Source organism: Vipera ursinii (genome assembly GCF_947247035.1).
Source record: "Vipera ursinii genome assembly, chromosome: 7".
In the NCBI taxonomy this organism is placed as follows: domain Eukaryota; kingdom Metazoa; phylum Chordata; class Lepidosauria; order Squamata; family Viperidae; genus Vipera; species Vipera ursinii.
The window spans coordinates 13,090,395-13,104,007 of NC_139521.1; the positions used below are offsets into that span (position 1 = coordinate 13,090,395).

The 13,613-nt window shown below is 41.5% G+C and overlaps 1 protein-coding gene across 1 annotated transcript in view; it reads left to right on the forward strand.

Moving 5' to 3' along the window:
* Nucleotides 1-2,858: 2,858 nt before the first annotated feature.
* LOC310643153 (bifunctional heparan sulfate N-deacetylase/N-sulfotransferase 4) overlaps nucleotides 2,859-13,613 on the forward strand; it is a gene marked incomplete at both ends in the record, with an annotated part of 117,839 nt that continues 107,084 nt past the window's right edge. The window contains one exon of the mRNA XM_083367249.1: nucleotides 2,859-3,830. Coding sequence (XP_083223375.1) covers nucleotides 2,859-3,830 — 972 coding nt within the window. The remainder of the gene's footprint in view (nucleotides 3,831-13,613) is intronic.

Below are 13,613 nucleotides of genomic sequence, written 5' to 3' on the forward strand. Positions count from 1 at the left end.
TACATAAATACATACATGCTTATCACTTAGGTTTTGCATTACTTTTTGTTCTGGTTCTCATTCTTTAAGATGCTATTTTGCTTTAAAATTATTTCAGAATAATTATCCTATGTAGAGAGTGGCAGTTTTGCATTGATTTAATTATGATCTGGCCAAGAATATAAGTGTGTTCATTGCAGAAACTCATTTAGATGGTCTGTAGGCCTTTTTGCTTCCTACACTTCAATTATATATAAGAAAAAGTCTCATGGGCAGCCCCATTAGGTTTTTCTAGTAGGTGGCTACTAGATCTCCTATCATGAGGGGATCTTTTGGAACAGGGGTGTCAAATTGCCAGCCCATGGGCCGGATGCGTCATCTGAAAGCCACGCCCACCCCATTGCCAGCAATGGCAAAACTGTCCTGATACATTGCACGTTTGACATGTCTGTTTTGGAAGATCTAAAACAGAAGCTGGAGCAATCAGCATGAAGCCTTGGCCAAGTGGTGGCTATTGTAGAGGAATAAGGGCTCAGAAGCATCTGAGAGTCCCCTCCTAGGGTGAGAGCCTGGGAAAGGCTTGTGTGTTATTGGTGGATACTTGGGGCCCTCCACCCAGAGTGAAAGTCAGCTGGATGCATTGGGTGAGTCTACCCTCCCTCTGGCTGGCGAGTGAGAGGGGACAGTTTAAGAGGAAAGGAATACCACATGGCAAGGAGGAAGGTGGGGGCCCAGTTAAAGCTGAGAGTTTGGACTATAGTGCCTCATCCATCCCTTCCTCATCCATCTCCCCAGAATGCCTTGAGGCTGGAGGGGTATGGCAAAGCTCTCTGTCCTGAGAGGAGGGAGGTCAGAGTGAGAGGGGGAAGATTGCTTTAGAAAATTTAGGGCGGGACAAACCCATAAAGGTGATGATGGGCATGGGTTGCTACAGGAGCCAGAGGGCAGGCCATTACAGATGCCCCAATGTGTGGTACCAGTGGTGCGTTCCAGCCCCGCGAACTCAGCCTTTGATAGCAAAGCCTCAGAAGCCCGAGGTTCGGTCACTGGTGGGGAATGCCAGGTCAATCAATAATAAAGGAACTGCGAAGGAACAAGTCAATCTGGCGTGCATAATCGAGATTTGGCTGACTCCAGAGGGGAGGAGTTCCCAACTCAGAAATGGGCCCATTTAGGATTTGGCACCAGCAGACACTCCAGGGTAGGAGAGAAGGGTCGGCAGTGCTCATTTAAGGATCTTTTTTTGGCTTTCAGGGGTCTTGCTCTCAAGTTTCAGGTTGTGAGATCCTGTTCCTGAATCTGGGCTCATGGGATTATTTGGGATGGTTTCTACTATATCAGCCTCTCTGCTACATGGCAACCTCCCTACCTGAGCTGCTGGAGGCCATCTCAGGACTAGCAGTGGAGTTCCCCCAGGTTTTTTGGTCCTAGGGAACTTCAACCAGCCACCTCTGCAGCCTAGAAGCTCATGGCCACCATGGCAACCATAGATCTATCCCAGATCAATTTGGGTCCGACTCAGGACAGTGGTCAAATGCTGGATCTTGTTGGAGCAACGTGGTGATCTGTCTCGATCAGCGTTGGCTCAACTGGCACTTCAGGACACTCTTCTTTATGTCTGGACCCTTGGGTGAGGGTCACTCCCATTGGGAGGTCTCTTCCAGTTTTCTGACACACACACCCTAGGACCATCGAAGTCAGTGTCTCTGTGGGAAGGGCTCCCGTGGCCCCTTGGGGATCAGGACAGAGGCATTGGTTTCCACGCCAATGTCTTTGGCTATGGGCTGGGGTCAGCTTTGCCATGCTGGATTCCCCTCTGAGTGGGCTGGAATTCTATTTCTCCTTCCAGCTCGGGAGTCTCACAGCTGCCTTCTGGTTTTGATGCAGCATCCTCCCAGTTCTTCATCTCTTCTTTTTCTCCAGAAGGAAGACATATGGTTGCACAATCCCCACAGTAGGTTAATCCTCCAGATGGATTGATAACACAGATCTGGACAGAGTTAGCCTGCAATACTGTATTCTAACCACTTGCCACCAGGGCTTTTTATTAATAACATAAATATTAACTTATTTATGTTTTTAGTGCACATATACATATATATCTTTTACGATTGTAAGCTGCCCAGAGTTACCCTGTGGTAAGATGGGCAGCCAATAAATTTTATGAATAAACAAATAAAATGAGAATGGTTCTCTCATTTTCTCTTGCTGCCTAGGTTTTAATAATATGTATTTCTGATACCTGGAAGTATAAATTTATATAAAAATTCAGCTAATGGTGCTTATTATTGTGTCTCTTAGAATATGAGAAATATTATGAACTATACTTTTATGTAGCATAATAAATATAGGCCTGAAGTAAATAATAGATATTTTGGGTAACAACTGTAAACGATAAGCATGTTCTTCACACATAAATTTTACCAGGAAGTCATCCCCTTGTCATCTTCTCTCTCAGAATCAATAAAAATGTTCATAGGTGGGATTTATTTTTCTTTTAATAGAAGTTACTAGCTTATTTAATTAACACATTTTAATTGCTGTATGGATTTTCTTAACCTACTCTAATTTCTCACTTTGTTACAGATAATGCTAAGCGTCTCCTCCATTGATTATTGGCAACCGGTGCAGTCAAAGAACACCGCTTTCAATATAGATTTCCACCTCTTTGGACTTTCAGTATCTGGAATTTCATAGTCTTCACCTTTTCCCCCATACATGAATTGCAATGGTCACATGAATATTTGGAGAATGGTATTAATACCATCTTGTGGTCTATTTATGATGGCACTTTAAAAAGGAAGAAGCCAACTGACAGAAGGCTGGGGGAGATGAAACAAAAGAAATACACTGCAGCAAAAAAACAAAACAAAACCAAGATGAATCTGATCATGAAACTTCGTAGGAGTTTCCGAACACTCGTAATTCTCTTAACCACCTTCTGTTTAGTGAGCATAGTCATTTCTGCTTATTACTTGTATACAGGTCACAAACAAGAAATTGCCCTCACTGGAGAAATGGAGTGTGAAGATCTGAAACTTTTGCCCTACAGAACCCTAGAACTTAAAACAGTGAAGCCAATTGATCCAACCAGGACTGATGCCACGGTGCTGCTTTTTGTGGAAAGCCAGTACTCTCAACTCGGTCAAGACATCATTGCCATCCTGGAGTCTAGTCGGTTTCAGTATCATATGGTGATTGCATCTGGAAAAGGGGATATTCCACCCCTGGCTGATAATGGCAAAGGGAAATACATCCTTGTAGTATATGAAAATATTTTGAAATACACATCCATGGATTCGTGGAACAGAGAACTCCTGGAAAAATACTGTGTGGAATACAGTGTTAGCATAATTGGTTTTCATAAAGCCAATGAGAATAGTTTGTTAAGTACTCACCTCAAAGGATTCCCATTACATCTTTACAACAATATAGCTCTGCAGGATTGCTTAGTAAATCCCCAGTCCCCACTGTTGCATATAACCAAAGCCCCAAAGGTTAAAAAAGGCCCATTACCTGGTACTGACTGGACTGTTTTCCAATATAACCACTCTACGTATCAACCAGTGCTTTTAACGGCATTTCAAGCTTCCAAACCATTCCCAGCATCACTTCCAAAGCTTAATCTCTATGCTACAGTGATTCAGGACCTGGGACTTCATGATGGAATTCAAAGAGTCCTTTTTGGAAACAACTTGAACTTTTGGCTGCACAAACTTATTTTTATAGATGCCATCTCCTTCTTGACAGGAAAAAGGCTTACATTATCCTTGGACAGATACATTCTTGTTGACATCGATGACATCTTTGTTGGAAAAGAAGGAACAAGGATGAACGTAAAAGATGTGAAGGTAAGTTGAGAATTTATGAGGCCTTCTCTCTGACAAATTTCTAACAGCCAAGTCGTCAGAGTCCTAGAATTCTTCTCAATTCTGTATCTTCAGTTTTACACGCATCATCCTTAACAATTATTTAAAGAACGACAGCTAAATGTTTAAAATATTATTTTTGATTGCCTTTTTAAAAAAAAAAAACCCCACATTTTTAGCATTTCATCTCCATCAACTTGGCTCAGAATTTAATTTCAAGGAATCCTAGAATGAATTATTTTGCTTAATATGAACTTACCCACCATGATTTGTAGAATCTCAGATCTCATCAGCTCATTCATCCACACTAGCTCTCTATTGTCACTGTCCTTCTTGCATTCTGAATTAAGGTAATTGAATTTATTTATTCCCAGGTATCAGATTTATCTTTAACCATCTGGATTCCCTAAGATAATTAAGACAGATTGATTAGATAGAGCAATCAATTATGTCTGCTGATCTTTACATTTTAGCACTTCCTTTAGAGGAATAGTTGAAAGAATATTCAAGTAGCTGACCTTGTAGCACTCAAGTCACTAGAATTTGACTTGTGCTATGTGCTAATATTAAAAGGAAAGAAAATTATTTTGGCAGGTATCTTCAGGGATTCCAGAAAAGAAACTGGGAAAGACTTAGATATCTTTTGAAAATTAAACATTTACAAATTGCACAAGCAGTTATGTGTGATTAAATCCCCCATTGGAATTATCAAAATTTGAGCAAATATCTAGGTTAACTACATTTCTTATGAGAAATGATTCCTTTGAAAATGCTTAGATTATTTTCTAAAATAGCATAAAATAATCATTTTCCTACCAATGTATGTAATTTATGCATGCAACCTGGCTCCTTCTTTTTTATCATTTGATTTGTTTTGTATGTTAGCCAAGGCAACATCTGGGAAACAAACATTTCAAAATCCAGTTGTTTTTATGAAGCCCAATGTTAATATTAATAAAATAATAGGATTGAATGTTAAGCAGTCCATTGTTAAATAAACAATGTATGCTTTATTAAGGACATGTAAACCATGGGTAGTTTTATACAAGGATTGTGTTCCACTTCAGAACATGATTAGATGTTATCAGAGCAGTCTTCTGATTTTCCAGTATTGGTTATCCATCTGGACAAACTTGATCCAAGGATTTTTGATTTAAATATAATAGTAATACAAATTCATGCAACATTTTCAGAGAGATATTAGTGCAGTTACCATTTTAGTGTTATTTTAGTTACATATTGCTATCAGATTGTATACGTAGTCAGCCTTCCCATAGGTTCTCATAGCATAGAGATATAGATTATACATTATGTGATGCGTGAAGGCAAATATACATGCCACAAGATAATGCTGCAGGATCCAATCTGGGGCGTCACCGGGACCAGAGTTTTAGTCTTCCAAACTTTCAGACTCATGCTGGAGCCCATGCAGCACAGCCCATCCAATGTGTGTGTTCTCTTACACATTCTGGTAAAAGAGAAGTTCCTGAGGATGAGCTCCAGCATAAGTCCAAAAGCTTGGAAGATCCAGCTGGGACCCCAAGGTTCAAGAATGGTGTATGGGGTGCTTTGGGGATGGGGAACACCTTGGGAGGACTGGGGCATGGAAGCCTGGACCTGTGCTAGGACTCCCGGCCCACGCCAACATCTGAGTCACCCATTGCTCCACTTAGTAAACTGCTTAGCAATTACATGGGAAGAGCAGAAATTGGGACTGTTAAGTGAGGCAATAATGTGACTTGTGCCTATAATGGGTAGGCTCCGTTATGGTTGTAACCTGAGGATTACCTGTACTTTTCTTTGGAGATTCTGCTAAATCACTTTCTAAACAGGAAGTAAATTAAATAGAATCATTCAAAACTAGGCAACCCAAATGACCAAAGCCTCCTTCAGGAACTTGAAAACTTTTTATAAAGTGACATTAGGCAAGTAATTAGATTGGGGAATTTGTGACAGTCATTTTCATTATAATACTCTCTCTCTAGGTGTATTTTCTTAGCATCTTTGCTGTCTTAGAAATGACAGGCAGAAATCTCCTGTTCTTTCCCACTTTACATTAAACTAGAGAACTTCATAGTATTTTAATTATAGTTTTTAACTATTGGTTGCTGTTTTGAATTTTGTGTGGCACTTTTTTAATATTCTTAATATACTTTAGTATATTGGTCTTAAACACGGGGACAATGCACACACATACAATGTACGTTTGACAGTAAATATGTTTAGCAAGCTGTAGTAAGATGTTATAAAAGTATTTTTAAAGATTATCTAAGTGGGAACCAGCAGTTGCACCATAATGTAAATGCATCCTGTTTAAGTTAAACCAAGGCTTTATTTGGGCTGTGGAAGGATACAATTGGAGGTGAAAACCCAATAAATCAAAACAGTAAATTTGCCTCCAGAGGAATGAAATAAATCTATCCAACAAAGTAAGGCAAACCAGGAATACTGATTCTGGACTCCTTATTGTTTAATTTCTATATTAATGGCATTGTTGCAGTCCTTGCTAAACTTTACCATCTTAAGTTGCATTACCAGCTACTGCTCTTGAAATTAACTACTCAAAAATAAGGTTTTAGTCCTCTCTAGAAAGCATTTTAAGTCCCTTTTAGATGGAAAATTAATACAAGGCCTGTTAATCAGATAAGAACTTGAGTTGTGTATGTTCAAATTTCCAACTGCTAGATTAATCAATTGAGCCACTCTCTCGAAAGGACCTCAAAACATCCAAAACAATCCTTAAATATGTGTGCCATCAGGGCAACAGCTACCTTGCTGCAGCAATTAAATTACATAAAGCTTAAATTATATTTGTTGTTACATTGTGATCAGCTCTGTCTATAATCTGGAAGTGAATCAGTCTAAATTTCTAAAATACATACCCCATGCTCCTCACTCAATCTCACATACCCTTACTCAGTTAGAACTTGGGTGATGTTCTGAGAATTTGACTTCACAGATTTTGCTGGAATTGGATTAATTTTTATATTTAAAAAATGAGTGGGATAATACTGAAACTTAATTCTTTCTACTAGTGTGTTTCGGGGTTTGTTTTTTTTCATTCTTCTAGTCCAGGGGTCGGTAACCTTGGCTCTTTTATGACTCATGGACTTCAACTCCCAGAATTCCTGAGCCAGCCATGCTGAGAGGACAGGGAGAAGTTTCCAAGCTGAGCCATGTTGGCTCAGGAATTCTGGGAGTTGAAGTCCACAAGTCATGAAGGGGCCAAGGTTGCCTACCCTTGTTCTAGTCCCACGGAGATGTATGTCCATAGTAGATTGGCTGAGCACACAGGCTAAAGCTGCAGTTCACATATATTTCTAATGAGAAGTCCTCTCCTTAGTCTTCAGATCCTAGCCCTCCGTGCTGCTTTTGGATATCAGTTTTACAATATGTCTTGCCATCTTCCAAAGAGATCCTCACCTGGAGTCCACCCACAATTTTCAATCTATGTGAGAGGACTTTTGCATTCTGTATTGCCTTTCAAGTAATTAAAAGGACAAATGCAAATTATTTCAAATTCATGGCTATGTAACATAGTGGCACATAGCTATAGCACTTCTTCCCTCTTGAAAGATAATTTATCTCCTGAAATAAACAAGATCAAGCTTTATTTCTTTTTTTTAAAAAATGCAAAAACCCATTGTTATTGAGGTTTAAATATTACATTTTATTTACTTGTGTATGTGGTCACCCATTTGCCAAGTAACTTTGGATGCATTGTCCATTTTAAATGTTAAGGGGGAAAATTACATTAATCATAAAAAGCCAGACATTAAAAATTGTAGTGTTGGGATCAATTATTAATAAAACTCACTAACATTTGGGTCCTGTGCGGAAAGAAAAAGCCAGGTCTTAGGAGTCTTTCTAAATATCAACAGAGTTGTGGCCACCCAAAGGCAAATATGCAGGCTATAGAAATGATACTGCTGTCCAAATCAGAAGGGAAAAAGCTGGTAACATAGTAAACGAAAGAAAAATCTCCAAATAAAATACGGTGCTCTGGATAAATCTCAAGAAGCTTTTGCTACAAATGAAGCAACTGCCGTCTGTCTAAAGCAGGGGTTTTCAAACTTGGCCCTTTTATGACTTGTGGACTTCAGCTCCCAGAATTCCTCAGCCAGTGTGCCTAGCTGAGGAATTCTGGGAGTTGAAGTCCACAAGTCATAAAAGGGCCAAGTTTGAAGACCCTTGGTCTAAAGTATTAAAGGTTACAAGGCAAGAGTTCAAAATATCAGTGATCCCAAAAATATTCCAAAAGAGGGAAAATATACATTTTGTACTTGTGTTTAGGGTCCATAAATGCTGAGTTATAAATTCCTTAATCTGTGTACAGATAAGTAACGTAGAGGACAGGAAGGCCTGGAGGAAGGTTGTCCATGGGGTCGCGATGGGTCGGACACAACTTCGCAGCTAACAACGACAAAGTAGCGTTTATATGTTAGCACAATACAGAAACAATCCAACAGAGGAAGTAGCTATATAAACCCAGTGAGTTAGGTGGGCTGAAAAATGTGGGAAATGACCCAAATGTAGCCATATGGATTAACTCCTAATGTTACTAGTAAATTATCCCTAACTTCCTAATCACAAAGGCAGATTCATAGATTGTATTAAGCCGTAATGAGGCATGTTTGTTTGGCTTTTGGCATGGTGTAATCTGTAAACTACTGTCATTATGCAAGTTGCAGTCAATTTATGGCCAAATTGGGGCTAAAACCTCTGCCACTAAGTGATACAGTGATACAGTCATTAAGTGAGTCACTCCTCAACTTTGGGGAAACTTACAATAGAAAAAAATATATTTTTAAAATCATAAGATTAAAACATCGCCTGACCCGCACTGCCTCCGCTGTCCGCACCATGCAGCCCCGCCATATAGAGTGGGCTCTGCTGCTCCCACAGCACCAGCCGTGCTGGCTCCAGCCCCCGGGGGGGAGCCCGCTGCCAACACCCTTCACACCTGTGACTGCAGAAGCGCCCCACCCCCACCCCCCCACCTCCTGCGCCCGCCAAGATGAGAGTTCCGGCACCTTTTTTTTTTTTTTTAGAAAAAAAGCACTGCTTCTATCAGGGATTGAAGAAACAAATATCTTTTGGATGCCCGGTGCCAGAGTTCCCATTCCCCTGTGCAGAAAGAAATTCCATCACTGGACTGGAGGAAATAGCTTGCATCCCAAAGTTCTGAGCTTCTTCTAATTTTTCTACTTTTCAGAAAGATAATGTTTGCTAACTTTGCAGCCATACAAGCTTTTTCCAGCCTTTCTACCCATCAGGAATGTCTTGTTTCCTAGCTTTCTGACTGGAAATGCAATGTTTCTGAAGGATAGAAAGGCTAGTACATAGAGGGAAGGGGAATCACCATACTGGACCAGAAAAAGGATGCTTTCAACTTCAGGATCCAAGCTTCCTTTCTCCGGCCTAGCATGGTGGTTCCCTTCCACAGAGGAGAGAGAAAAACCTGTAATGGACCAGTAAAACAAAGCTCTGGTTTTTTGGATCCAAATTTCCATTTTCTGACCTAGCATAGGAATTCCCTTCTGCACGTGGAGGAGAGCTGATTGCCCTCTTTAAGCATGCAGTTTTCTCACTTTGTCTGCCTAACAACCCACACGGTCACTTAACAGCCACAACTGGGATGGTCAGGATTGCAGCCATTGAGTGGAGCGGTAATGTACAGGCCTCACTTAACAACAACAGCAACAAAAGACTTACAACCAAAATTCTAGGTCTAATTATGGTTCTAGGTCAAGGACTACCTGTAGATATATAGGCAATATCATAGGGTACAAAAATGTCCTTGTTTTTCGTTACATCACCTCCATCTATCAAATTATATACTCTAGTGCAGAAGAGAAGAAAGCTCATTGTATCCCACTACGCACCTCTATTCTACCATTATATACAAATAAGGGTTAAAGCTGGAATCATAAAAGGTAATTTTCTTTGGGACTCTCCGTACTATTTGCTAATATTAATTCCAGGGGCTCTGAAAAATTCTATGCCTTTTGCTGCAGAGATACAGATGATGTAGACACTGTTATTAAGTCTTCTGCCCTTTTATGTCTTGACTGTTTGTTATTATTTATTAGCAAGATTTATAAGGCTACATAGCTCAACAGCATCACTCTGGGTGGCAGGCAGCATTAGAAAAAAAATAACAACCCTCTATTTTCTCCTAGACTACCAAGCAACATATCAAAACAACCAAAATTGATCACTCAACTGGCCCCTAATGCCTGGGGGATTACCAGTTGCTCTTTCTTTCTTTCTTTCTTTCTTTCTTTCTTTCTTTCTTTCTTTCTTTCTTTCTTTCTTCCTTCCTTCCTTCCTTCCTTCCTTCCTTCCTTCTGCTTTTGCTTGCCTTTTGCCCATTTCGCTAGTTAACTGTTATTGATGTGTGCTGATGTTTAATAAATAACCACCAAACTATATATGATCTGGACATAAGGACTGACTGGGACCATGCTGGGTGCAGATTAAACTGCAAATCACCCATAATAAATTTTCAACATGTGTAACCTGTGGAGAGGTTTCCTGAAGCTTGCAGTTCATATTCAACAAGCCCCACTGTCTCCTTAAAATTGTGGCATACATAAAAAGCACATACATACTTAGACAAATTCTCCCCGCTGCCCTTGGCAAAATGTTCACTGCAGAAGCCTCTGGCAGCAATTTATCTGGTTGTTTAATCCCTTCTTCTGGGTCAAAACTCCAGTCCTGTTTTTTTTCTCCTCCAACTGATTTATTGATTCTGCCTAGCTGGAGAAAGTTTTGCAGCATCTCTCAACTCTGGCTAAGAATACCAACCAATTTCATCATTCCTTTGCACCTCACAACCTGCCCTTATTTACTTATTTCTTTTATTATATCCTGCCTTTATCGGGAATTCCAGCTGTGCAAAATGCTGCAGGAAGAAAGCCTTGTGTGTTTTTTCCTCTGCTACTTCTTATTTACTCATGGAGAGTCCTCTTGTTTGCCTTAGTCATTATCTCCTATTCCACTTAGAGACCAAGTGCCCAAAACCGCCCTGCACCCCCACCCCGCCTCCTCACAGGGCCACCCACTGCCTCCACGGCCCGCCGCAGCAGATCGCCCAGGCAGCCCAGCAATGCCATGGTGGCCACGCCCTCTGCTCATGCCCCGCAGCATCATATGCACGCGACAGGGCACGAGGATGGAGTCTTGTCCCCACTGCCCGGCTGCCATGTCCTTGGCTGTGCTACTCTGCACGTACCACACCTGGGGGTGACTCCTCAGGGCGGGCTGCTGGTGAGGAGGGGGCCATGGGAAGAGGCAGAGCTGGAGCGACAGCACGCGTGCCCAAAGAGAGGGCTCTGAGTGCCGCCTCTGCCACGCATGCCATAGGTTCACCACCACTGTCCTATTCCCTTTCTCTGCTTAGGCCAGGGGTAGGCTGTTCTGAACCAGCCCTCTTCTGGCCTTGTAAAGGCAAAACCCCTAATTAAGAAGAAGAGACTGGAAAGCTTCCAAGGCTAAAAGGCATCTGCCAAGATTTAATTACGCAGTTAACAAAAACACAAGAGCTTCTCTTCTCAAGCGGAAAAGTTGCTTTCAGCAACCAGCCCCTCCCCAAACACTCCTTTTATAGAGAGCTCAGGGCGTGGTCTCCCTGTGCCTCCTCCCGAGGAGTCTCACAGCCTTTCTTTGTTTGTTCCTGCTCGACTGCCTCCTGCGTCGGGCGTCCTTGAACAGGGCCAGCTGTGGGTCATCTTCCTCCGCACTCTCGGGCTCACGCAGCTGAGAAGAGGTCCCCGGCTGAGGACTCTGCAAAGCCTCCAAATCATCATCAGCCGGTTCGTTTCCCTCCTCCCCCACATCTGAGTCATCCGATACATCGGAGCCGGCTGTCGGACCCACAGGCTGGCCCTGAGTCACAACATAGGCAACCTCGGCTCTTTTATGACTCATGGACTTCAACTCAGCTATGCTATGCTATGCTGACTCAGGAATTCTGGGAGCTGAAGTCCATGGGTCATAAAAGAGCCGAGGTTGCCTACCCCTGGCTTAGGCTACCCATCCTCTTTCTTCCAGCTGGAAATTCTGATCCTCTTGTTATTCTCCCTGCATGTATGCACCCACAGCTACAGACTTTCCATTATTTTCCCAGCTCTTGAGTTTTCATTCTTCCATTTTTAATCTTTGGGACAGACCCCTTTCCCCCTACCAATGTCCCATTCTGTTTTCCTTACTAACACCAAGCTATCTGCAGGTGTTGACTTACAACAGTTCATTTAATGACCATTCATAGTTACAATGGCACTGGAAAAAGTGACTTTTGACCATTTTTCACGCTTATGACTGTTGCAGCGTGAATTACATAGGCACATGAATTACATCTGGATGCTTAACAACGGACTCACATTTATGATGGTGGTAGGTCCTGGAGTTCTGTGACTTTCTGACAAGCAAAATCAATGGGGAAATCAGATTTGCTGAAGAGTCGTGTTACTGATTTAAGAACTGCTATGATTCATGTAACAAATGTGGGGAGAAGGGTCGTAAATTTGGGCAAAACTCACTGAACAACATACATTTTTGGCTCCATTATAGCTTGAGGACAAATTGAAGACTACGTGCATTTAAAAAAAAAACACATTATCACTGCCTTTATTCTTAGCCAGTGGTTAGAATCCTATTTTCTCTATAACTGACCCTTCCATTATAGGCCTGTGCAGCCAGATCTCCAGCTGCAAGTTAACCACCTTCTGGCAATCTCTAGGCAGTTTGCACCAGACCGACATTTCTTGATGCTACTGCAGCCCAGGAATCCTACAGTAATAGACATTGATTATTTTACCTATTTTTATAACAGATGTACCAGTCATACTTTTCAGTTTCTTGCATCATTTATAAAGTAAAGACCAGGGGTTAAAAAAAAATACAGTTATGTCTTTTTCACTGAGTGAGGATGTAGCATGGAACTGTCTAGGTACATGTTAAATATTCTTTATTCCTTGTGATCAATATCTTCTTATTGGAAAAAAATGATATTTGGTTTAAGCAAAGATGATACTTGCCTAGGTAGTATTTTAAGATTAAAAAGGTAAAGGTAAAGGTTCCCCCGCACATGCATGCTAGTCGTTTCCAACTAGGGGCTGGTGCTCATCTCCATTTCAAAGCCGAAGAGCCAGTGCTTGTCTGAGGACGTCTCCGTGGTCATGTGGCTGGCATGGCTAGATGCCAAAGGCGCACGGAGCGCTGTTACCTTCCCACCGTAGTGGTCCCTATTCTTCTACTTGCATTTTTACGTGCTTTCGAACTGCTAGGTTGGCAGAAGCTGGGACGAGTAACAGGTGCTCACTCTGTTATGCGGCACTCAGGATTCAACCCGCCAAACTGCCGACCATCTGATCGACAAGCTCAGCGTCCTAACCCACTGAGCCACCGTGTCCCTATTTTAAGATTAGTCATAGAGAATTTGCATTTAGCTTTTAGCAGAACTTTTAGGACTTTACGGTTTATTTTTTGTCCTTCTTTCAGGTAATTTTGGTTCCTCCAAGAATTTGTTAATCAAATACTTTACAAGCTGTTGAACACTTACAAACCATTTGAATCCAGGCTGAGGTGGTGGCGTTTTTCCCCCCAAAGAACACAATATTTGAAGAAAAGTGACCTTTACAATAAGACAACACTAGTGAGACTTAGAGAAAGATCTGTGAACACTTGGGCACAATGGAAAATCAATATATATGACCTTCTCAATGAGTTAAAGTACCCTCTTCAGCAAAAGAAAGAGAAGTT